At 42.1% G+C, this 24,447-nt stretch overlaps 1 protein-coding gene across 2 annotated transcripts in view; it reads right to left on the minus strand.

Annotated features, from left to right (window-relative positions):
- Positions 1-24,447, minus strand: part of plppr1 (phospholipid phosphatase related 1) — a 64,981-nt gene that overhangs the window by 20,108 nt on the left and 20,426 nt on the right. For both annotated transcript variants that reach the window (XM_030436422.1, XM_030436423.1), the window contains exon 3: positions 8,395-8,583. In XM_030436422.1, the coding sequence (XP_030292282.1) occupies positions 8,395-8,583 (189 nt within the window). The remainder of the gene's footprint in view (positions 1-8,394; positions 8,584-24,447) is intronic.

Below are 24,447 nucleotides of genomic sequence, written 5' to 3' on the forward strand. Positions count from 1 at the left end.
ATATCTTGTAATATCTTGTAAATCCATCTTGAGAGAGATGACTGCTGGTTTGAAAACAAAAATAGCGGCTCCTGAAAAGGTTAGCATAGATTCTGCTAGCATCCGCTACATCAGAACTGGACGTATGTTTAATTAAAGATCTGCATGAAAGTCTTTTCTCGGTTGAAAATGTGATTTGTTTGATTGCCAAGTGATGGTAGCGTTGATTTGGATGGACAGATGGTTCAACCAATCACCTGCCGACTATGTTTTTTAGAGTACCTGCCCTTTTCCAACCTGTTTTAAGTGCAGATATGGAGACATGATAAAATATTCTTATCACAGGTCTCTAGAAAAAAAAGGCAACGTCTCACATCAACCAACACATAAAATCAATTCAGTTGTTAAAACTGTTGAGTTTCTGACTGGTCACTGATGACTCAGGGCATTGAGGGAGAAGCTGGTAAGTAGTGAACACCACCACACCTTAGAGTAACAGGATGATACACCCATCATTGGAGCAAAAAAACACAGGACTTCCTGAGTACGTTCTCATCAACCACTTCACGCTCACAATCCTGCAATGAATGATGAATGAATGATAACCCTGACAAAGTTGGCGACTAGCTTGGGAACATTGGAGCATTTAGCAGCTTAAGGACCAGATATTTCCCAGAGGAGCGTAAAAAAGAGCCAAAAAGAGAAAGAAATTAGACTTACACTCATTAAGTGGCCAGACACACAGCTCCAAATGAATACTAAAGTTGCTTAGTGTCTGCTGGAGGTGTAAATTTGTGGACTGTTTGCTGACTTTTACGCGTTCACTTTGAGAATTCTTAAAGTTATTTTGTTTAAAGTTTTGCTGCCCGAACTGAAAAAAAAAAAAGGAATTAATTAACGGTCCTTTAATGCCTTTTTAATGAGCTGATTTTTTTTCAGAATTTCTACCAAGGAACAAATTAAAAGGAAGTGAAATTAGCCATTAAGGGACAAAATTGGTATGGAAAAACGCACTGGTGGCACAAGTCTTCTTCTGTGATATCTCTCTGCCTGAAGAGAAACTTGTACAGTCAGGCACTGATGGGGGAAACTGCTCGGTATGAAAGATTAGTCGCTACCTGTTTCTGTTGGATCCACACTTGACATGAACAACACCCTGCTATCATGATCTCGGCTCCGAAGGGTGAAGGACTGACTTCCTGACGCCTGTCCACGGCTGAACGGGTTTATAGAGCGTTGCAACGAGTACGACCCATCTAACCTCCACAGCCTCCCATTGGTCCCGCCATGTGGAACATTCTGCATAAATTACTGCCTCTTTGCTAATTGGCCAAAATCCCAGTCATGTCATCATTAATTCTGATTGGCTGCTCCTATGGTTTATGACGCGTGCGGCGATGGATATATACGGCGTTGAGCACAACTCAAGCACCTGACGCAGCACTCTCAAAGGTCACAATTAAAAAAAGTTTGGGGTGGTGTACAGACGGGTGAAGAGACTGTGAAATACAAAGGCCAAATGTAGGCGAATGAGAAAGAAATGAAGGGAATGCAAATATGGGAAACGTCCGGCAGTGTTAAACTTGCTGACACAGCCCTCTTTGAGGAGGGGTGTGAGATCAGGGACAAGCAGGATAAAGGATGACACGGTTCGTCTCATTAGACTTTAATGGGTTTTATGTAAAACTACTCACAAAAAACTAAAATTTTCCAACCATAAGAGAAAAAAGGACATAATCACACTGAAAAATAAGGTGGAAGAAATGAATGGTAGGAAGAAAAGATTTAAGCTTTGAAGGGACAGTTCACCCCCAAATAAACCTACATAGTTTTCCTCTTGTCTGTTGTGTTATATATCCATCTACAACCGCCAACCGTATCGTTAGAGAGGGAAGGGTGCATCTACTCCTGGACGAGAGGCTAGCAGGCTACGCTAACTAAGCTAGCAGCAGCAGAGCAGGAGAAAGCCATTCGTGTTCTTTTCCTCAATGTGTAGATGCACACTTTCTTTTGCGCCAATGATACGGTTGGTGGATTTAGAAAATAGCTCCTCTATGAAACTGCTCACAATAAGGTTCGGGAAGACACCTGGGAAGAGTTTCTGTTGAAGCTGATGAGTTTACTGTTGAGTTTCCATTATATTAAAGAAAAGGGTGACGTCTCTACAGACGATATCTCCAAAACACAGCAACTCACACCCGATCAATCTGTATGGATAAATATATATGATGTCACTGCGACCTTTTTTGACTAGATGTGCGAAAACTGGTAAGCATGAAACAGGAAGTATTCAGTCAAAGTCAATGTGGCAACACTGGGCAACAGGAAGTTAGCCTTGTGTGACAATAATTTACGTGAAATGTCCCAGTGTGGTTTATAGTCGACATACAATATATATAATGTCTACATGATAAACACAGGAAGTGACATATAATTCCTTTGTGCGGCTCCCGAAACACGTAAAAATTCAGAGCCGTGTCAGCCGCTGCACACCCCGATGTGCAGGAGGGTGCAAGAGCCCGCTCAGTGCTGCTGGCAGCTTTAATTCTTTTTTTCTGTGAAGTAAGCAGTGCAGAAAAGTCAAAAGTGCTCACAGATGCACTCTAACCAAATCAGCTGTAAATAATATCGTCTGTCACATTTCCTGGCCAATCAGAGCACTCTTCCAGATTTTGAACCAATTCATTTTATTGCGTGTGTCAGGGAGTGTGTGTGTGTGTGTGTGTGTGTGCGCGCGCGCGTGTACAGGTGTGTAACACTGACGACTGCTGATGCATCTGCACACCAATTAGCTACAGGGAGAAAATACGAGCTACAGGAAGCATTTTATTCTTACGATAAAAGAGACAATAATTCAGATCTAACTTCGGCCTAACACACTGCTTATAATGCACTCAGTGTTTGGAGCCGAGAGCAAATAATGAAATGTCCCGGACAATAAACATAAAAAAGCGGAGGAGCAGAACAGTAATATCTCATTACAGATAAATGGGTGGCGTGTGTCCAGGAAGCAGACATCTTTAACAATCACATCCCTGATTAAGTGCCTCTTGGAACTGGGATAAAAAAGGAAGATGTCCCTGTGCGCAGTTCAAGTGTCTGCCAGGGCTAATTTGATAACCTTGACCTGTCAGTCTCTGAGATTGACATCTTTACAATGTTTAACTGTTTTAAAAAGTGTATGTCAGGTAATCCTCGCATTGTGAAATACTGATATTTCATGTATGACTTGATATGTAGGAATCAGCCAGCTGTCATATACAGGGCAGCATATCCTCAGAGTACCTGCTTAGTGCTGCTAACTATAGCTGCCATTAACTTGTTAGCTCAGTTTGCCATGCAGTTAGCAGTCCTTTCAGTCCACCGCCAGATGCCTGAGCTGTACCATCGAACTCTCATATAATTAGGCACAGAGGTGTACTCAACAGGAAGGGCCGGTGTTAGCTGGTAAAATTCTTATATATTGCACTTTTAAAAAAACTAATTAGATTATTTAAATGTGTCATTTGTAAGAAATGACCAACATTTAAAGGTAACCCCAAAACTATGGGAGGCAACATAACTGCTTACTGAAGGCAGCTGTGGATCAGGGGTAGAGCCAGTGTCTTGCTATAGGAAGGTCTCTAGTTCAATTCCCCTGGTCTGCAAAAAACTGAACCCCAAACTGCTCCTGATGTGCTGGTCGCACCTTGCAGCCACTACCATCAGTGTATGAATGTATGAATTACTCTAAATCGGTTTGTACAAAAGCGTCTGCTAAATGCCCTGAATGTAAATGTTAACTGTCGCTGCTGCTCACTATACTGGACTTGCAAGTAGCTCAGTTGGCTTTGGGGCTACGTGACCCTATTAGCCTACGAGAGTCTGCCCGCACCGTGAATATTTTCACATCTTATTCTCTGGAGTGAGGATTTATTTTGATCAAACCTAGGGCTCTATCAGTACCTTTTATTTAGTTTAAGTCGAGTTTGAATAAAGTGTGTTTTGCGATGAGTTAACAAGGCAATTAAGCTTGGTAAAAGAGAGTAATACTTGATAATGTTAGCTCATTTTGGAATTTTTCAAAACTAAAACTCTGGCCATATCTTACACTGCAAGAATACACAGCATGACTAATGAGGAAGGACTGGGAAATGATGAGTGATTGGAAGAGACAGATTTAGCTGTGTAGTTCTGGTTGGCTCACACAGATCACCAACAATTGTATTATGTTCTGGTCAAAATGCCTGATTGACACTAACCAGATGTGCCAGATGGTCTGTTACACATCAGCGAGGTATTTTTTGGTATCTGTTTGGAAAAGGGCAGGCACTCAAAAAATACTTGGTAGATGATTGGATGAACCGTCTGTCTATCACGTCCTAACTTTAACCAATCAAGATGAACCAAGACGAAGAGTAGGGGAATGCTCCCACCAGCGGAGGCTGCTGGTTAATCAGACTTTTACCAAGGCCAGTTGGGAGAAGAGCAAAAACATCTGTTCCATCGAGAAAAGATTCAACGCTTAATCAAATATACTCTACAGGGCTGATATGACAGATGCTAGAGCAGCTACGCCTCTTTAAGAAGCTGCCATTGTTGTTTTCAAATGATGCCTCGCTTCTCGTGCTGGTCATTACACCTAAATCAAACCCACAGCTGCAAGTAGTTGCGCAGTTTGAAGCAAGATAATCCAGCTTCCATACAAGGTAATATTATCTCAGCATGTGCTACATGCTTGTACTCAAAATGCAAATAATTGTATATCATTGTTTATTTTTGCTAAACACTTACACATCCGACAGTGTTGGATGTGAGCTTATGATAATGGTAATCACAATGAGAGCAATCTAAGGTAAGCAGTAGTCTTTTAGTCATTAAACTGCATTTACAGCGTGAAGCTTCACAATACAGTATGTTTAGTTATCTGTTACTATGTCACATTTTCTCCCAAGAGGATTGACGTGTGGAATGGATGATTGTCGAAAACCCGTTTACAACTATCATCATGTCTGCACTGATCTGATGCACGACTAGCGGCCACATTCAGATTCATGCACTCCATAATTGAAACACACCGAAGCCTCCGACCGTGAAGCAGATTGTATCTGTAGTCCTTCACATATGGTCCGTTTTGAACGTGAAAAAATGAATTATGAAATTAAACAGACACATGCAAACAAGTCTGCAGGAGGCGTTCAGAGTATATCTGACATGGGTTTAATAATGAAGTGACCCAGAGGGGCCCCGAGACATATGGTGCCTGGTGGAGTGTGCGGCAAGCGTGAACAAGCGTGGAGCAACTCTGACATCTGGTGGCCGGATGTGGCGACTCCTGTGTGAAGCGCTCAAATCAGCGATGCAGCCCTTGCCCTACATTCATGTGCAACTGTCAATCAGCTTTACAAATTAATAAGTCTGATCTTTTTTGGGTACAAAGTGCTCCTATAGACCCTTTTCATTAAAATTATTCTATAATGTAGCAGGTAAATGGCAGGTGTACTCAATAACATTCACTAGGGATGCACTCTGCATGAGCTGCCTCATTAACATGACTGACGGATGCACTTAAATGACAGAGCCATCGTTAACTGTATTTATTAATTAATTACATCCTTGCTTTTCCTGAAGCCACGTGTCAAAATGAATGGAGTGTGACATCTGTGATGAAAATGGTCTGTTGAAGCTTGTTCCTCACCAAATCCACACTACTGTAAAAACTGCAATGTGCCACATACTTAGGTTTGCAGGATATTCTTTTAGCAGCAACCACACACAAAAAAGCAACATCGCTGATTATTATAAACTAACAGGAAATTATTCAGTAGTCGCAAAATTAGAAGCCAATCAAACTACTTATGAATGTCACGGACAATTACGTGTTTTCTTGGCCAACTTTGAACACCCCTTCATTCCCTTTGTGTATTGCACTGTGTAAGAATGGTGTCCAGAGTAACTCGCAACACCACTCGTGTTTTTTTCCTGCATGTTTTTAGAGGTTTCCCTGCTCCAACACACCTGATTCAAATGAATGTCTCGTTATCAGGCCTCAGCAGGGCTTGACGATGAGCTGATCATTTGAATCGGGTGCGTCAGGGCAGGGAAACACCTAAAACTTGCAGGGCAGGGGCCTCAAGGAACGGATTGAAAAACACTGGACTAACTGAAGAATACAGAATACCCCTCGAAGGGTAAAATGCGGGAAGAATGTATTTATTCAGTGCATTGTGGAGTCTGTTTCACAGACGTAGATACTAATTGAGATGAGTCTTACCTCAGTGCCTCTTTATCACAGACACTGACTGCAACCTGGCCATGTTCATGTGTCCCATCATATCAGTGTGTTGCATGTTTCAATAAAAATGACGATATTTGGCGTCAGCGTATCCAAAGCTCTGTCTGTTTTGTCCCAAAACTGGCATTTAGTATGCACAATTGTGGATTTGAGTATATTTTGTCTGGTCTTTAAAAAACTCAAAACTTGCACACGTTTTAGTGCGCTGTATGTATTTCGGATGCATTTTTTTTATTTTAAAAAGTATTTCACGGGGCGCCCTTTAGCTCAGTGGGTAGAGCGGGCGTCCCATGTACATGTGCTGCAGAGGACCCGGGTTCGACTCCCGGCCTGGGTCCCTTTGCTGTGTGTCATTCCCCCTCTCTCTCATCCTGTTTCCTGTCCAAGCAATAAGGTTAAAAAACAAAAAAAAAACTGTAGAAACCAGGACCAGTGACTCCCGCTGATGGGTGAATAATGCTGCATTCCACCGCACTCGGAACTCCCTTCACGTAAAAGTGCAATGTAACAGTCATCCAAGTCGGAAGCAAGATCCACCAACCGACAATAACCCAGATGACATCACAGCAGCATGGCAGCGCACATAGTGAACCATCTCTTCATCACTTTTTACTTTATAGTGTTCTTTTGTAGTCATTTCCACTTTCACTCAGTCGATCCGTGCTCGACAGAAGTCTTCAAGAGTATGCGTTCCGAGCCCACACCTCCTGTCTCTTTTAAAGTGCTCCTAACTGTTGAATCAGCTGCTGCAGTCGCTTGTGAAGTTCACAGACTTGCCTTTGAAACGCCTGTTTGCAGCGGGCGTCCATGTGTTTCCGAGCAGATGGGCCGCTTTGAGATTGGAAGTTGGAAAACACTGCGGTTCATATTTGATCGGCGGTCGCTGATCTGATTTTTTTTCCACAGTGCAGCGACAATATGGCGCCACTTCTAGTGCACAATCTGTCCGCGCAGCTAAACGCCACGCGACAATTATAACTAATTTAATAGGACAACAAAACAAATTTAGGCAATAAAAGGGCAGTGCAGCAACAGAATCGTGGTTTATAGTTTATCGGCACTGTCTAGTTTAGATGTTTTGATCAGAGATAGGTGAGACGAGCGTGCACGTCATGTCCATGGATGTGGGCACACAAAACACTGACGTATACAACAGCCTTTAAATCCACCAGATGATGTGTTTGCCATTAACTGGGAGGTTTTCCCCTGCAGAATAGAGAGAAATTCACCGTTGTTCAGTTGCATTTAACCACCAACATTGTAGATACACGAAACCGGTGAAAATCTGCAAAGTTCCCCTTGAGCAACAACTGTGAAAGGAGAAGGTGACATAATGCTAGTTTAAATCCGCAGCACTCAAATGCAACCTGACCTCCTGAGTCCCTTTCATTCTGCCCGTCTGACTGAATGGAGGATGAATGGTTAAACAACACACAACCGGATATCTACACAGATAACAAATCACAGCAAAGTCTAGAAAATATATTTTTTTTTACAATACACAGCGCAGACGCGCTGCTCCTTATGCGGCATGACTTTTACACGGCGCCGGAGCATCTAGCAGGACGTTCCGTGGTGCCAAACAGCAAACAGCAAGTCCAGGAGATACCGCACGGAGTTCAAACTACGGAGCTAAAAAGTTCAGTCTGTGAAAATAGGCACCAAACTTATCAGCTGACCCATGGAAATAGGAAAAGGGTCCACTGGCAGGCGGTTAACCGAGACATTTCCTCCCATATTTTGGCAGAGGAAGTGAAATTTGGCAGGGATGGAGGGACGGCTGCAGCAGGTCACAGACGGATAAGATGTCTGGCTGAACGTCTTTTTCTGCAAAGATGGCCTATTTATCGAGCGTTACTTAAATGTTATATATGAATCAACACTGAAGGTTCGGGGGATTTTTGCTGGTTCAAGGGGTTAGGGTTTCTAAAAATAAAAAAGGAAAAAAAAAAAAGGAAAGAAGAAAAGGTTGAGACAGAACCAAAACACCAAAACACATCCATGTCCCATCTGATTGTCGCTGCACTCTCCAGCGTGTGCCATGAAACCCTAAGAAGCCGCCGGTTTTAAACGCTGCGGTGAAATAACAAATAAAACAGCTTTTTCTTTGCCTTTTCTTTTCTTTTTTTTTTTTTACTCACGATAGCCGTGGGAGCAGCAGCCACCACGCAGTACAGGATGAGCGGGGGGACGAAGCTGGACTCCTCCGTGCCGGGGTACGGCTTCATCAGCTCGGCGTCGTTACAGAAGAAGCCCTGCACGTGCACGCTGAACAGGTCCGTGCACTCCATGTAGTAGGCCAACAACACCGTGCCGGACATGATGACGAGCTGGAAGAAGAACATGTTGGAGCGGGAGAGAGCGACAGAGTAGAAAAAGTTGAAGAAGAGGAGAAGAAGGAGGAGAATGAGAAGGGGGAAAGAGAGACTCGTTAGTTGTATATCCACCGCAGTGGATGCTTTTTTCCCCCCCACCACCACCCCTCCAACCGTCGATTCAGTTCCTCAGCGATTCGAGGAGCCAATTCCCTGATGCGATTTGTTTTGTGGCTGATCCCTGAGCATCACTCGCTCATCTGTGACGTCTATAACTGGTTTTAATACAAACACAGCGGCATCAATTCTCGAAAACCGGCTCTTTTCTTCTCTCCCCCACTCTCTCTCTCTCTCTCTCATGCTAACTCATCATGCACATGCACCCCCCCACACACACACACACACCCCCCAGCACCACCACCACCACCACTTACCACCTCCTCTCTCTCCTCCCTCACCCCCTCATCCTTTTATCCCTCTAACATCATCTTTTGTCTCTGGCCTCCTTTCGCTCTCCTCCTTGAATTGGCTGCAGGCAATTTTGGGCTTTTATATATATGGTATCCTTAGTCACTGATAACCGAGCAACACTGGGATATAAAAAAAAATGTGGGACTTCAAAGAAAAGGCTTTAAATGCAGATTTCTGAAAATCAGATGCATTTGTGTCATTCAGACGCTAATGTGCCGATTGCCGCCGCCAGCCCGGCCAACCAGCTGGCACCGTGCTGGGGTTTAGATATCACAGGAGAGGGATGAGGTGCTGGAGAGGCTGCCAGAGAGAAGGAAGGCAATGTAAAGTCACCGGAGCTGGAAGATTTAGGATATCTTAGTCAGGCAGTTAAGGTAAACATCAGTCATGGAAATGTGCTATTAGAGTGGTAGAGTTACAGCTACTCGGCTCCCTGTGCTCAGAGTGAAAACGCAAAAAACAAAACAAAAATTGCTCTGTAGGAGAAGTAAAAGAATAATATGATGCTTTATTGATCCCATGGGAATCAATAAGTCAAGGAGAGGGGCAAACACGCTTCAGGCTCTCATGTCTGATTATCTCTTCTTGTTTGTTAGCTGGAAAACTGCAAACTGCACAACAACGCTTGGATCGCCACATCGAAGCAATAGTAGTGTCGTGAGTTGTTCCTGATTGTTTAAACGAGGCTGAGCCGGCCATTTTTGATACTTCTCCCCACCACCAGGTGTCACTGTGCTACCGCAAATGGAGGACAGGAGTGTGGAAATCACAGGTCGTGTTGCTCGACACAATATAAGAGCTTTATCCCATAACCTGCTGGGACTTGAAATAATAAAGGGAGAAAATAACTGGCTAAAATGGTTAATCACATAGCTATTACCAAACTTTCACAGCTGATTACCAACATCAGGACATTCAATTTGTATTGCAAGTTTTCTGAGGCTGCATGTTTAAATATGTGAACTTGGCAAAGGCTTCATCAAATACACACCAGTTTGCAGACACTGACTGAAGAGAAATCTGAAACAGGTTCTTGTTTTGCTTTTACAGAAAGAAAGTAACATACCGGTATTATATACAGTATATACTTCAGTAAAAGTACCATGTATTCTTCTCGAATGCTACTCAGAGTTTTAGTTATTTTTTTACCGGTGATGTTTAATGCGTTATCAATAGCATCATTCGATCACAGGGGGTTTCTGTTTCGCCACATCTTCAGTCTTTATTACTCCAAACTCCTGCTCTGTTGCTGCTCTGTCTCTGCTCAGCGGTCACCTTTCCAAACCTGCTCCTGCTGCAGAGTTTCTCTGCTTTTTGTCCGTATGTCATTGGCCCGTGATCAGAGAGTGTATTGGTGACAAAAATGCAGGTGAAAGGTTTAGACGTTCAATAAAACTGTATCAATTACGATTACAGAATCTATCACAATTTGCGTAGCTGTAATTAGTAAAAAAAAAAAAAAAAAAGTCATACATTTACAAAAAGAATGCTGAAAATGTTTATCTAATAGATTATCAACGGAAATTTAACGAGGACATTACTTACATGAAGACAATTATTTTTTGTAAGTCACGTTTTCTGATGCTTTGATAATGCAAATAAGGCAAGATTAAATGAAATGTGTGCAAATTTGCATAAAATACATCTGAACAAAAATAAACTTCCACGAGTCTGAAGAGGACTGTCACTCAAAAGTGACCAGTGAATGAAAACACAATGTTTTCAAACGGTACTATTTCCCCTTTCAAAGGGAATTTATTGCATAATATTAATCATTAAACATTTTGTGACTGTTGACTGTTTTTGTGAAAACACCTCATTTTCAAAGTTACACGTTTCATTGATTTTATCTTACATGTGACCGAGACATCAACAAAAGCACAGCTGAGCATTAGGCTTGATGTGTGCCATTCAGCACGGAGATAATAAAGACATAGAACAGACTCGTTGTAACGCCTGTACATCCAATCCAACCAAATGGTCAGTTTTCCAAAACACAAGCCAGGTGAGTGAGGTCAGAGCCTCCTCACACCGAATGAACACCGCCTGAGCCGTCACTTCTGACTGGAATCTGATATGTTGTTAGCCGTGGATCCATTGTCACCTCTTTTCATCCCAATAGTGATTCCACCGTGACTCACGGATTTCAAACTCACTGTCATCTGAATATCAGAGCATCGCAGGGAAATATTGACTCATCTGTTGTCAGTGTTGGTAATGCCGAGCTGCATGTTGAAATCAGCTACGCTTATTTCGCTAATGAGTTTGCTGACAACTTCTCACAAGCTCTAGCTGTGGCGGTGTTTCGGGGCTAAAGCCCAGACAGTGTCCGTGTTACACTGACCCACATTCATTCACTTCCAATGTTACATTCCTTTTAGGGTGCCTGCAACACGTTTTCACTTTGCTCGTCCTCGTGTTCAGTTTCAAATATAACTCTTGCAGATTGGGGGGGTTTGGAGTTACAGGCGACAAGGCTAGCAAGTGGGTGACTTCACTTCGAGCCTGCACTTTAACTTCTAGATATTTTTGACTAAGGACCGCTGATTTTCAACATTTGTAAGCGTGACACCACTGGATATTTTTCAGTCGATGCACAATTTGCAGCCCAGTTTTGGGAGACAAAATACTTGTGTTTTTAACGAGACGTCAGGACAGCTCCAGGTGTGTTTCTGGTGACAAAACCAGGTATTTTGAGCCAAAACTAAATATTTTTTCAAATCATAACCTAGTGACTTTTGTGGCTAAGTCTAACCAGAACATACGCACAATGTTGTCACAAGATGTCATTGAAAACTGGACCTAAAGAAACCTAAAGTTGCAACACAAAGAAATGTGAAGTCTCAGCATATCCGTGATTTGCAGAAATAAACACTGCCAACAGTTATTCTGTTGATTGTGTTACCCAGTGATCCTGGGTAAAGATTCATTTCATTTTAAGCTGGTTGGGGGTTGAGGGAGTGTGCTTTCTGTTTGATCGTACCTATTTGAGATTTTTAGACCAAAAAAAGAGAACCTTTTAAAGCAAAAGAGAAGAATTATTGGTCTGAGTCAACAAAACGTAAAGGTCCACTTTGGAAGATAGCTGACTATTGAGTCTCATTCCCAGCTCATCAGATACTGAAGCATTTGGTTGATGGGTCGGGCCGTCCACCGACCCGAAGCATCAGTATGCATCAGGATTTGGCGAGTTGGACCTGTAAAGCACAGGGAAAAAGCCACCACATCTACACCGATATGGCACTTTTTATTTCACCGTATGCTACAGATCACACTGACCTGCATACAAATCTCTCAGCTCTCGCCTTAACTGAGTCGGGTCCTGCACAAAAGGTAGCTGTATCTCGACAAAATGTCCCGTCCAATCCAATTAGTTTATGAGGTCTAACTGTTCCACTGTTAAATACAGAGGGTGTGTGAACACGGACTGGAAAATATGGCCAGTGGGGTTCAGACAGTGAAGGCGAGAAGGCGACTGTGTTTACAGAGGACAGGAGAGAAATGCTGGCAGATCCAGTCCTGTGACAGATGGCCCTGCTGAGATGTCCAGGTGTGCGTGCGTGTGTGTGTGTCTGTCTCATCGGTTTCTATGCCAACTTGTGAATAACACGAAGCTAGTTAGCAGATATCCATATTTATTTATTTATTTGTTTATTTCTCATTTTTCTGCTTTCTCCTGTTTTTACAAAGGATTCCTGCTATGGTGAACATTTTTTACGCAAGCATCAACAACAACGCGAGGCACGAGGAACCATAACACGCAGACCGTAACTCGCCACATCACGGTCCTAAGTGAAGACGCATGAGCAGAAATGACATTTTCGGCGTGTCAAATTGCGCTTTTCGAAAAAAAAAAAAAATATCCCCTTCCCCCCTCGTGTCAAAGCTGCTTGTCGGCAAGACAGACGGATAATTTCATGTTGTTCCGCAAACAAGTTCCAGCGGGATAATCTGCTAAAACATTATTCATAGGTCTCCTTTGAAAATATGCAAATTCCTTCGCTTGCAGAAATGCCATGTAATACCTCGCAGGATCACATACCTGAGGATGTCAGGTTTACAAGGAAGACGCCTGAAAAGGGCAGAATAATAAGGGGCTGTGTAGACTGGAGGGGTCCACTTGTTGAACTTTATTATTAATACCCAGATATCATTTGCTTTGACCTTTATCTCATTTGCAGTTGAAGAAAATACAAGGTCAAACACACTCGTGTTCACACACCGGCAGCCTTAAAAGCTAAAGGTACAGAGCGCTGCGCTGGTTGTGAAGATCAAGATGTCCTTCTCTTCCTACATTCAACGTATATTTCCTCTATTACTCAGCCCGCCTCCTTCTACACTATAAATCATAGAAAGCCCTAAACAACCTGCGAGCCATTAGACATGATGAGAGCCATCGGGCCGGAGCAAATTACCAAAACAGGCCACGAGAGACAAGTAATTTCATCATGTTCTGCCTGATCTTCTCTTCTCTCGTCTGTCATGCCGTCTCCAGCCGGCTCTGAGTCTTACCTTTTGATAAAGACATTGAAGTGTGCCATCGAAATTGAAAAGAGTATTGTGGTGCAGCGTAATCCCTGAAGACTAGTCCGCTATTTTTGTGACTTTTTTTTGTGTGTGTGACAGTTCTACACCTGGGCGAGTGTCCTTTTTTCTCTGTAAAGCATAACTCGTGGCTCCATTATATTCAATCCCCAGCCTGCGTCATGCTGCATTAGCTGTGTGAAGGGCATACTGACGAGACTGGCTGTCATAAAATGGTTATACAAAGTTACTGCAGCACGCCATTATCCTTCTCCCTCGGAGAGGACAATTCACCTCCTTCACCCGAGATTCTTGGCAGGGCATTTTGGTGCAGCGATCAACCTCTGTTCGAGTTTTAACATGCCATGTTTCCCGATGCCTTTTGGGTAAGTATACTTCAGCAGAGTGGACGTGAATTTCCTACTGCTTTATAAATCAATCACTTTTAAGTCTCTAACAAGGTACAATCTCCTGCTCTTTGTCAACCTTAAAACTCATTTATATTTTCCAATTAAAATTGGATCATAGGACCGCCTGTACGCTAGCGGTGACAAATCCAAAGAGAATTATCACCCAGCTGCAAATCCCCTTCTGCTCTACACAGATTTAAAACACGTCTTAGCACATTGTTTTTCCCCCAAAATTTACTTTTGGGTTCACTTTCTCCACGCTGAGCTGTTTTTAGCTCCGATAAATTGCTGTATGCTCCCTATCACCAAGCAGACAGGAAAAGTTAACAACTAGCTGCTGAACAAAGTGGAGCGTATGGAAGCTAAAGAGCCAGGTGTTTCCCTCAGGGGTTGGCCGAGACCAAAAACAGACCTTAAAGGAGCATCATCAGGTAGACCAAAATTTGATTTCAAAAGAATGCTAATATTGCTCTTTGTCTGCTGGATACATTAGCAAAAAACTCTTTGCTAACACATTCCTCATATGAACTTCATAGATTGTCCCATGTCCATTTTTTGTTTATCAGCAGTTTGCAGTTCGCAGCTCTATCAAACTGCTGGATGCTACCCAGGCACGCGGGAAGATGTTTTAAGTAGGGGGGGACGCCAACTGAATGAATGAATGAGTGACGTCATCGTATTTTTTTCTGCTACTGTACCCTAGCGCATCGCACACTACTGCTGTTTTCATCTTCTTTGTTGTCCTCCTCCTCGGTGATATTCGTTTTTGTTTTTTTTAAATAGGCACAGTAACGTTACTTGTGAAAAAAATCCAATATTCCTTTCTGTTTTACTCCACGTCCACGGTTGTCACTCGCCATTGTTGTTCGACTATTCGTTTGAATATGCTGAAGCGGCTTCCTGGTGAGGGAGTCTTCTCCACAAATATATTTTTTTAAATGCAGCCGCTTCCAAGAGATTGACAGGAGGGTATGTGAGTTTGTTATTGAGAAACAAATTTCTTTTTCTGAAAATCAGTCTTGAAAAGAGGGGTCGTCTTATAATCAGGGTCGTCCTATATTTGGGTCAATACAGTATATTTATTTCAAACATTTAGGTTTACAGTGATGTTACACCCTGCAGACACCACCAGGGGGGGCTGCAGCCCCGGCAGTACCCCCCTTCCCAGCTACTGATGCTACCCAAGGGCAAACACAGAAAGGCAACGTTAGCAACTAGCTGCTGAACAAGGTGGAGCATAGCTTGGAGACAGATAAATTATCTTAAAACTGTTTGCTAACACATTCCTGAAGTTAGTTTGTGTTTTTCAGCTTGTCGAACTTCCCTGAAGTGTGTGTAAGTATCGAACATTGCAGGTTAAGAGGGATTTTGCTCTCACTAGCCTTTTTTTGGTCTGATATGATAAGTTAGCTAACCAAAGACAGATATTGTTGTATAACTACTGAGTCATTCTGCTGACTAATACCGTTAAACCAAGTCTTAGCATTTAAGTGTGAGCATGGCGGCCATTGTTAAGCAAAAGGAACTGTAGTGTAACTTTAACTCTGCACTTATATAGCTTATAAAAGTATTTTTGAAAGATGTGGGCCAGATTTTTAGAAGAAACAACAGTGTTGATGTTATGTCAAACACGTCTTTGTAGCAGCGATGTCTGTGTAAGTCGGCAAGCTAACCAGCTAGCCCCAGTCTGTCCCGTCTCCTAATACCACAGTGAGTTTAATCTAGGAGTTGTAAAAGTAGCAAGTTTGCGACTTAGTCTAATATGTAAACAAAATGAACTCACAAAATCTCGAGAACCAACACAACACCAAGTATCCTTTCTAAACAGAAAATTACAACCGTACACGTCTGAATTCAAGTCTCTCTCTTTAACTGGAATAAAACGGGCTTCATTGCCTTGTTAAGTCGACATAAACAAATTCAAATTAAACAACAGTCCTGGTTTGTTGATCCACATTTATTTCTGTTCTGATTGAAATAAGTCCTCAATTTCACAGAGTAAAGATGTGAAAATATTCTCGCTCACTTTTCTGATGCTTCATGCCTCTCCTGTCCCTGCCCGCCGTGTCTCCTCGCTCCCCGGAGTCAAAACCCTGGTTAAATTTGCTGGAACCACTTTGCCATATTACTTTGTTCTACGGGTGTAATTACTTTCTACAGAGCCAATTTCGTCATAATAAAAATTCAAAACCTCATTACATTTTCATCCATCACCCCCTGCCCGCCCCCGTGCCTCCCAATCGCCTCTCCTCTCTGTCTCCTTTACTGCAAAATCTTTTAACTGTCGGTCCCATCATGCGTCTCCACCCTCACTCTATGAAAACAACCAGGAAAACGTTATATGAATCCAACAGCAAGTCCTGGATTTTCATTTCACTGTCATGTCGTGTTAGTAGACTGGAGAAAAAAGACTGACAGAAATGGGCATGTTAGCCGGGCTTGCACGGATTTAGACCCGTGATATTACACTTCTGTTGTCAAACTTGTGACACCGAAGACAGCTACTCGTATCCCTTTTTTTTTCTTTCCCTAACATTCAAAAAGCTTGGATATAATGATGAATACTCAGCTGTTAAATTTGAGTCAGAGCCCCAAAGCAAGACATAAATGTGCCTCCATTGAAAATAAATTGCAACCACTCTATTAAATTGCTGTAAATGAAAAATCCCAGCACTAACAGAAGATCCATCTCTTTATCCAGGCTCTTTAATATGTTAAGTACAGCGGCTTGTGTCATTTGGGGTTTCCAGAAGGGTCATCCAATCAGATTTCTGAGACTTTTGTTGCTTTTATTTTTTTTTCCAGGCACGGATGTGATGCATTCTCCCTAACATGCAGTGTTATGTATCAAGCAGACACACCAGGGAAACGTCACAGTTTGCACGCAGTGAGTGTCTCTCATCTTATTGCCTACACACAAGGGAGGATTGCAGAACACACACAGGGAGATATGTCAATAAAAGTTGATTATATATTCTGCTGGATATACTAAGGTCACACAATTTGTGATGGCCTGTTTTTCTAAGGAAAAATCTCCGCTCCTGTAAAGCAGGCGTAAACAAGGCTCAAAGTGTATTTAAATGTGGGAAGAAATGTGACTTTACCTTAATTGTACAGAAATCTCAATGACATCGGATAGTCACACAACAAAAATATCCAATTGTGTTGAACAAACAAACGAGTTAACTAAATCAGATTCTCAGAAAAATGGAAAAAGGAAAGTTATTATGAACTTACAGGAGACATATTATTCAGGTTCATAATTTTATATTGGGTTACCACTAGGCTAGGTTTACATGCTTTTATGCTCAAATAAACACATCAGTTTTCTCTTCTGTCCAGTGCAGCACTGTCTTCCACCTCCGTCTGAAACACTCTGTTTTAGGTCCTGTCTCTTTAAGGCCCCCTCTTCCAGAATACCCAGTCTTCTCTGATTGGTCAGCTCACACACGCCTGATCTAGCACAGCTAACACCAATGGCAGCTTTGCTCAAATAATCATCATATGAAAACTAGCCACTAGGCATAAATTATGCACATGTGTGACATCATGACATAATGTGATGTCAAGAAGTCACGGAATTAAAGGCGGGACTACTGGCGAGGCGTTTCAGGAGCAGTGTTTTATGTGGGAGAGCAGAGCTTCTCTTGGTACAGACTTTGACCTTTTTAACTTAAAGATCTTTTACATGCACAATAACCTACAGAATATAAAACACTGAAGGAAAGGGAAAAAGAACAAAAAGCATAATAGGTCTCCTTTAAATTTGAATTTTTACAATAAACTGTTTTTACTTTGATATTCTCCTGAAACACCAGCTTCATCAACACCACCTCCACCTGCAGCCCTGCGCCCTACCTCTCTTTCTTGCCAATGATTTGTGTGTTTTCATTGCCTTATTCCATTTTTCATCTCCCGTAAAAGGTCACCCGTCTCCTATTGGATCAGTTATATAACAAGTCCTTATAATACAATAAATATAATATACTTGTATATAAAACCAAACTTTTTCTCTGCTGAAGTTAACTGCAATAAAAACGTGTAGTGAAGAAACAAATCATCAAATCATCATGTATTTTCTAAACCTGGCACACTCCCAGATATCCCACTGCAGTACTTGGCCTACAGTATGAGCTGTCCTCCTTTGTAAATAAGGAGCTCAACACACGCAGATCGCAGCCACAAATTCAATTTTAAAAAAGCAGTGCACAATTGCAGATGGCCCTTTGTTTTAAATTCTTCTTTTTTAATATTCTTAGTCAGCATCTTAAAGAAGAAGCAGCAGCGTTTGTTGTTGTTCCAAACTGGGTCTAATGCTATTTCAGGCACAGAGGTTGTTGGTTGTCCCAGTGTGGGACATAACGGCACACACATATTCATACCAGCTGGATCTTTTTTCCTGTAAAAGACACATGAAATACTGATGAAATGATTCAGTTCATCACCGGTATCACATTTCTTTTAAGCGACATCTAAGCTGCTGACACAAAAACAACAACAGTGTTTTTACCAGCCGCTACAGCATTGGCTGGTTCTGTTTTTACTTTGAGAGTGTGTGTGTTTTCCTCAACATTAGTTTTCTCACTTGATGGCATAACCTGCATTATACAATAACTACGACTTCAATGACTTGTGCAAACATGTGAATGTTGCACTTTCTCGAGGCAGGTGACACGTGAGACCATGATGCAACTGCAGGAGATACACGAGCAGTGTGTGTAGCCTGTGAAAAAGACAATATAAATACACAACATACATACACGCAAGTAAAAAATATTTTACTTTATTTATTTTTGGGTCTTTTTCATAGTTTTATTTTGATAGTACAGCTTAAAATAGACAGGAAATGTGGTGATAACAAATGAGGAATGACATGCATTAAAGGGCCAAAGGTCAGATTTGCCCAACCAAGTAATGTCTTTTTTTTTTAAATGTCAAGGACTTTTTTTTCTCAAATTCTGAAAACTTTCAAGGTTTTCGAGCACCCATGGGAACCTTGATTAACACGCAGATTCCTCCAATTTCAGAACAGACAGAACAAGCGTCACACCGCACATGAACAACAAAAAATAACAATCTGTCTCTCGGCTTTAAGTGAAAACCTCAAGTGTGTTTCCTGTCCAACCTTAAACGCAGCTATCAGTCTTAATTAGGCTGCATGTCATTACGCAACCACATTTAACATGCCGTTCCCCAGATAAAAAGCCCCTTTATAAAATCCCCCAAGTCAAAAATCACATTGCGTCAGTGCAGCCAAGAGAGAGACAGAGCAACATCAAAACCCATCCCCCCTGTGGGGAGGGGGGTTTTTTGTTTTGGAAATAATGACAGCCCGGAACATTGTTACGCCATACTGGCGGAGGAGAACGAGCGAGATGAAAGGAAGAAATTATCTCAGAGGTGACGGTGGGAATTTTCACAAATGACAGTCGAGGGATTGGTTCGTTTCCATACAGCCTGGTACAGGTGACGATATGAAAAGACTTTCCTAACAGTCGTGCAGCCAGGTTTTCATTTTTGAATACAAAACCTAAAAAATTCTACTTGGTCCTAGTTTGATTAATAAAAGCCTGGGGCTCTGAGTATTACATAATCTGATCCGGGGGGAGGTGCAGGATATATCTGTTCTCTCTTCATTCTTCACTGCTCACCTCTACAGTGCTGCCTTTTTTAATTAATATCTCGTCGTCCCTGCAACCTCTCACTTCCTTCCCCCTCTTGCACTTTCGTCATCCTTCCCATCTCATCATTCCTTCTCCTCCCTCGTGTCCCGTCTTCCTGTTGCACTCCATCCCAGCCCTCTCATCCTGTACTGAGTCCTGTTCTCTTTTCCACAGTAATGGCAGCAACGTTATGATCATCTCGAGGTAAAATAACGGATGAAATAAAAGCAACAAGTTGAATGACTAAATAACAAATCGCCTCAAATAAACATCCTTCTCGTCACACTGCCTCTGGCGCTGAACTCGGCGGCCCAGCGCCTCCAATCGGGGCGCTTCATTTTCGGTCACATGGCGACACTACTGTCCCCTCCGCCTCACTCCTGTTGGTGACAGGCGAGGTGATTAAGAGGAAGAGGGCGAACGACAGAATGAGAGGAGAAACAAGAGGAGCGGGAAAAGAGTGAGGGGCAGCGAGATGGAGCGGATAAAGAAGGTGAAGGGGAAGGAACGACACCAGGAGACATGGATGAGATGGAGGGAGGAAGCAGGTTGAGTGGAGAGAGGAGGTGGCGACAGCGGATGCGAGGATGTGACAGAGACATCAAAGAGGGAGAGGGAGAGAAAACACGGACGGGCAGAGGGAGAGACGGGGGAGATGGATAGGATGCCTTTGAGAGCCGCTCGTGAAGAAGAGGGGGAGTGAGTGAAAAGAGAGTAATGGAAATTAAAGAAAGCGTGCGACTCGATGGGCCGTTACTGTGTCTCTCTCAGGGGCAATCCTGCAATATGGAGCTAACACATGTGGTGCTTGATACAGTGTTTGGTTATTGAGAGTGCGATGTAAAACCTAACAGAACTTTCCGCTCCACGCGCCAGTGTCAGAGCTTCATGATCAAATACACTCCACTCAAAGGAAAATGTTTTATATATGTTCCTGTGCAGGTGAAAGATCTTTAAAGTCTGTGCCAACAGAAGCTCCTCTCTCCTATGGAAAATTCTGCTCCGTAAATGCCTCGCCAGTAGTCCAACCTCTAATTCTGTGACTTTGTGACATCACAGAGCCACACATTTGCATAACACATGTCCCTATCAGCGAGTGTGGAACTACGAAGTGATTTCGCACAGCTGCTCTGTTGGTGTTAGCGGTGTTGGCTCAGGCATGTGTGAGCTGACCAATCAGAGGAGACTGGGAATTCAGGAGGAGCAAAAACAGAGCATGATGAGCAGATGGAGGGGGGTGACAGTCCTTTTGCAATGGACAGTATGAGAAAGCTGATGTATTTTTTTTACCATTAAAGCACGTAAACCTATTCTAGAATTAACCCGACCTTGTTGCAAGCTTTTATTTTGTATTATCATCCATAAATCATTTAAACATTACCACAGTGCCACCATTGCATTATTTGATACAACCGGGCAACTAATAAGTGAGTCAAGTTGAAAAATTCAGCCCCCCTTTAGGTTTATATCAGCAGCCTGCGCGACAAGGCTGTTATTGAATTACTCATCGAATCAATTTCTGTTCTTTCACCTTTTTAATATCTTCAAATATGTGATCTGGGCTCAAACACTTCCTCTGAATAAAAATTACACAATGTACCAGTATTTTTTCTCATGATAGCACAGCCAGATAAGAGTCAAACCACCTGTTAAAAAGGAAACACAATATATGAAACAACCTCACTTCTGATACATTCTCACATTGAGGAGAACCCCCAAACCCCAATTAGATTGTTCCACTAACATTTTCAGTGCTTCCTGCGCCCATGATAATGTGGCATGGTCTCACACAATCCCTGTACAAATCGATCGTTTCATTCACTGTGGTGGTTATGAAATACATAAGTTAACTGAAGTGACTGTATTAAACATTTGATTTTGTCTAATGTAAAGTGCAACGAGAGGTCTGTAGACGTGTAGAAGACAGATAAAACAAAAAGAAGAGTGGTCCCAATCCAGGCAATGGAGGCCAAGACCTCCTAACTTTCAACCTCAAGAATGGGTTATGCCAGGTCGCTGGTTCGATTTCCCCTGGTCTGCGTGTCGAAGTGTGCTTGGGCAAGACAGACTTTCTGCTGTAGCCTCTAAACTAACACGGGCCACACACACTCAGGGCAGCCTTCCAACATTTTGAGCAGCCTCCATGAAATGCATGCATTATGCTTTAATCAGTTATTCCATTCGAACACTTTCACTTTTAATAGCCTACATTTAATGCACTTCTCAGCTTCTGCCTCAAAATGGGGCCCCCTAACAAGCATCTGTCAGGTTGAGAATGAACTTGAACTTAAAGAGAGCTACTTGTTGGTTGACAACTATATGGCACCTTGCGAACGTTGCGGGAATTATGTTCTGTCATCCGAGCTAGTGCTGTATTTCGAGGAAAGCTCAGCAATTTATTGTAGAAGTGAGATGAAAAGGTGGGGAGGGGGAGAAAAGGAAGTTTCATGAAAATGGATCAACCAAGCTCTTACTTTGTCGGGCCTTGTGGGACATATAAAGTGATCTGAAACCAGTCCTCAAGACATTTATTTATGTTAAAACGATTCTGAGACTTTCTAAAGGCCCCTACAGAGACACAGAAAGACTATAAAAACTCTTTTCATGGGATTTAATACTGTGTGTGATGAGTAAACTTAACGCCCTTGGCAAAATCAGCGGAGTGCCCTTTAACAATAGATTTAAAATGAACCCTCTAGTTTGCACTTTGCATTTTGAGCTGATAAAAAACAACACAAGTAGACACACCATCAAGTTTGGAACCAACTTTTATACTGATGTTTTTCTATTTTTCCCTGAATAATGGCCACACACATACTGTACTGTATTATCATTGTATTAATTACATTGGAAAAAGATTTGGGCCCAAAAGCAGACGAACTAAATAATTATAACTTCCATTTAGTTGAGGTCCCTGCAGTGTTGCATGACGGGCAAGAATGCTGTTTACAATTTGTTCCCCTAATGCCTTGACATTTTGAATTTGTTTTCCCGTCTAGAAAGGTGTAAGTGACCAGAGATCATGTTTTAACCACAACAGTGTGTCTGCAGTCTACTCAGCGGTTAGATGAAACAGGTACAAACTGAGATTTGTTAGATCACAGTACGTTCAGCTCATTTTTCTGTGATTCAGTTCCAATAACCCGTGACTAACCATCTGTTTCCACTCTGAAGTTTAAAGAGGAGCTTTGCTAAAGCGACAAACCTGCTAATTAAAGCTCGCTATAGGCGTTATTGTGCATTTGACACTGAAACAGGAAGCTGTTTGTGTTTAAGTCTGCCCAGATTTTGATGCCAGGCTTCATTTCTCTCACCAATGACTGAGGATGTCGTCTTTTCTTATATAACTGTTGCTCTGAGGTATTCGTCTCTTTCTGCCCTTTCAACTGTCAGTCTGGTTGACCCATTGTATAACGTTTTGTTCAACAAAACATTGTCTTTTTTTTTTTTTTGGTTTAACTCTTCAAACAAAACAGCATCTATTTTTAAAGAGGGCTTTCTACAAACTCAAAGCACGAAATACCACTCAAAAATACAGAGCAGTGCTTTCATCTGACTGATTCGAGCTGTTGTGGTGGAGGATTCCAAACACTTGAGCAAAAAGTTGCATAAAAACTGAAGGACGAAAAGGGCAAACTCATCAGACGGTACTCATAATCTTTATTCAAAAAGGGGGAGATTCTCTTTTCACAGTTTTTCCTTCCTCTTACATGTTTATACTTACTGACGAGATTAAGCAAGACAACAGCCATGACCGCGACTCTCGTCACAAATAAAATCATCAGTCATGGTTCAGATTCATCAATTACCAAAAATACCTGCTCGCTGATTTGCAGTTTGGCTACCAGCGATGAACACATTTGAAGTTGCAAATGTTGCCATGGTAACAGTGACAATCCCTGACTGGTGAGAGCGAGCTAAGGTCGGCAGTACTTGAGTCAGGAGTAAAACTGATGTCTAAAGACATTCTGATTAGTTGAAAAGAAACAAGACATTTCACGGTACGAGGGTCATACCAACCTACTACTATCATTATAATAGAAAATATGACATTCTGAATGAGAAGAATAAATATAGGTTGAAATCCAATATTTCATCTTCATGGCTGATGATCCAGAATGTCACAATCTAGTCGCACATTGTGATCATTTTAGGCACCTGCAAATACGTCCCCCACCATTCAATGTAGCTACACTGAGCTCAGAGGGTTTTTGTGTCATGTCGCACTTAAAACCTCTCTCTCTCGCTCCAGGGTAACAGTACGTCTACATATTATTGAATTAATAATCTGCCACACTTCCATACTTTAGAGCAGTCTCTAGTTTGTCTGGTGTCTCCGCTGTACAAATGACTAGTGTCACTGTACACAGCAGTAATAGCAGTTACATGATCTCTCTCAAGGGGGACATTTGATAGAACTTCCTCTAAAACCCCTTAATGTTTTTGTGCGATAAAGTCCGCATCACGAGAAATAAACCATGGACTAATGCATCTGATAACAGATCAAAATTAAAGCCAACCCTCTTCTTAGCACATGCATTTTCAAGTAAGATGGAGGGAAAAATAGTCTTAACACTATCTAAACACAGTTTAAAGTGGCTATATGTACAGATTTAAGTTGAAAACATTAAAACTAAATCAATCGATCAATTGAATCAAATCAACTAAAATTATCACAAGAAAGTAAATACAATAGCAGTAATGACGTCAGGATGTCTGTGTACTGTGTTTCAGGGATATCTACTGAAGTTAGCATGCTAACCAGCTATCACCAGCCCAGTCTAAAGCTCCTAACTGTGTAAACACTCACC

Source organism: Sparus aurata, chromosome 12 (genome assembly GCF_900880675.1).
Source record: "Sparus aurata chromosome 12, fSpaAur1.1, whole genome shotgun sequence".
NCBI lineage: Eukaryota > Metazoa > Chordata > Actinopteri > Spariformes > Sparidae > Sparus > Sparus aurata.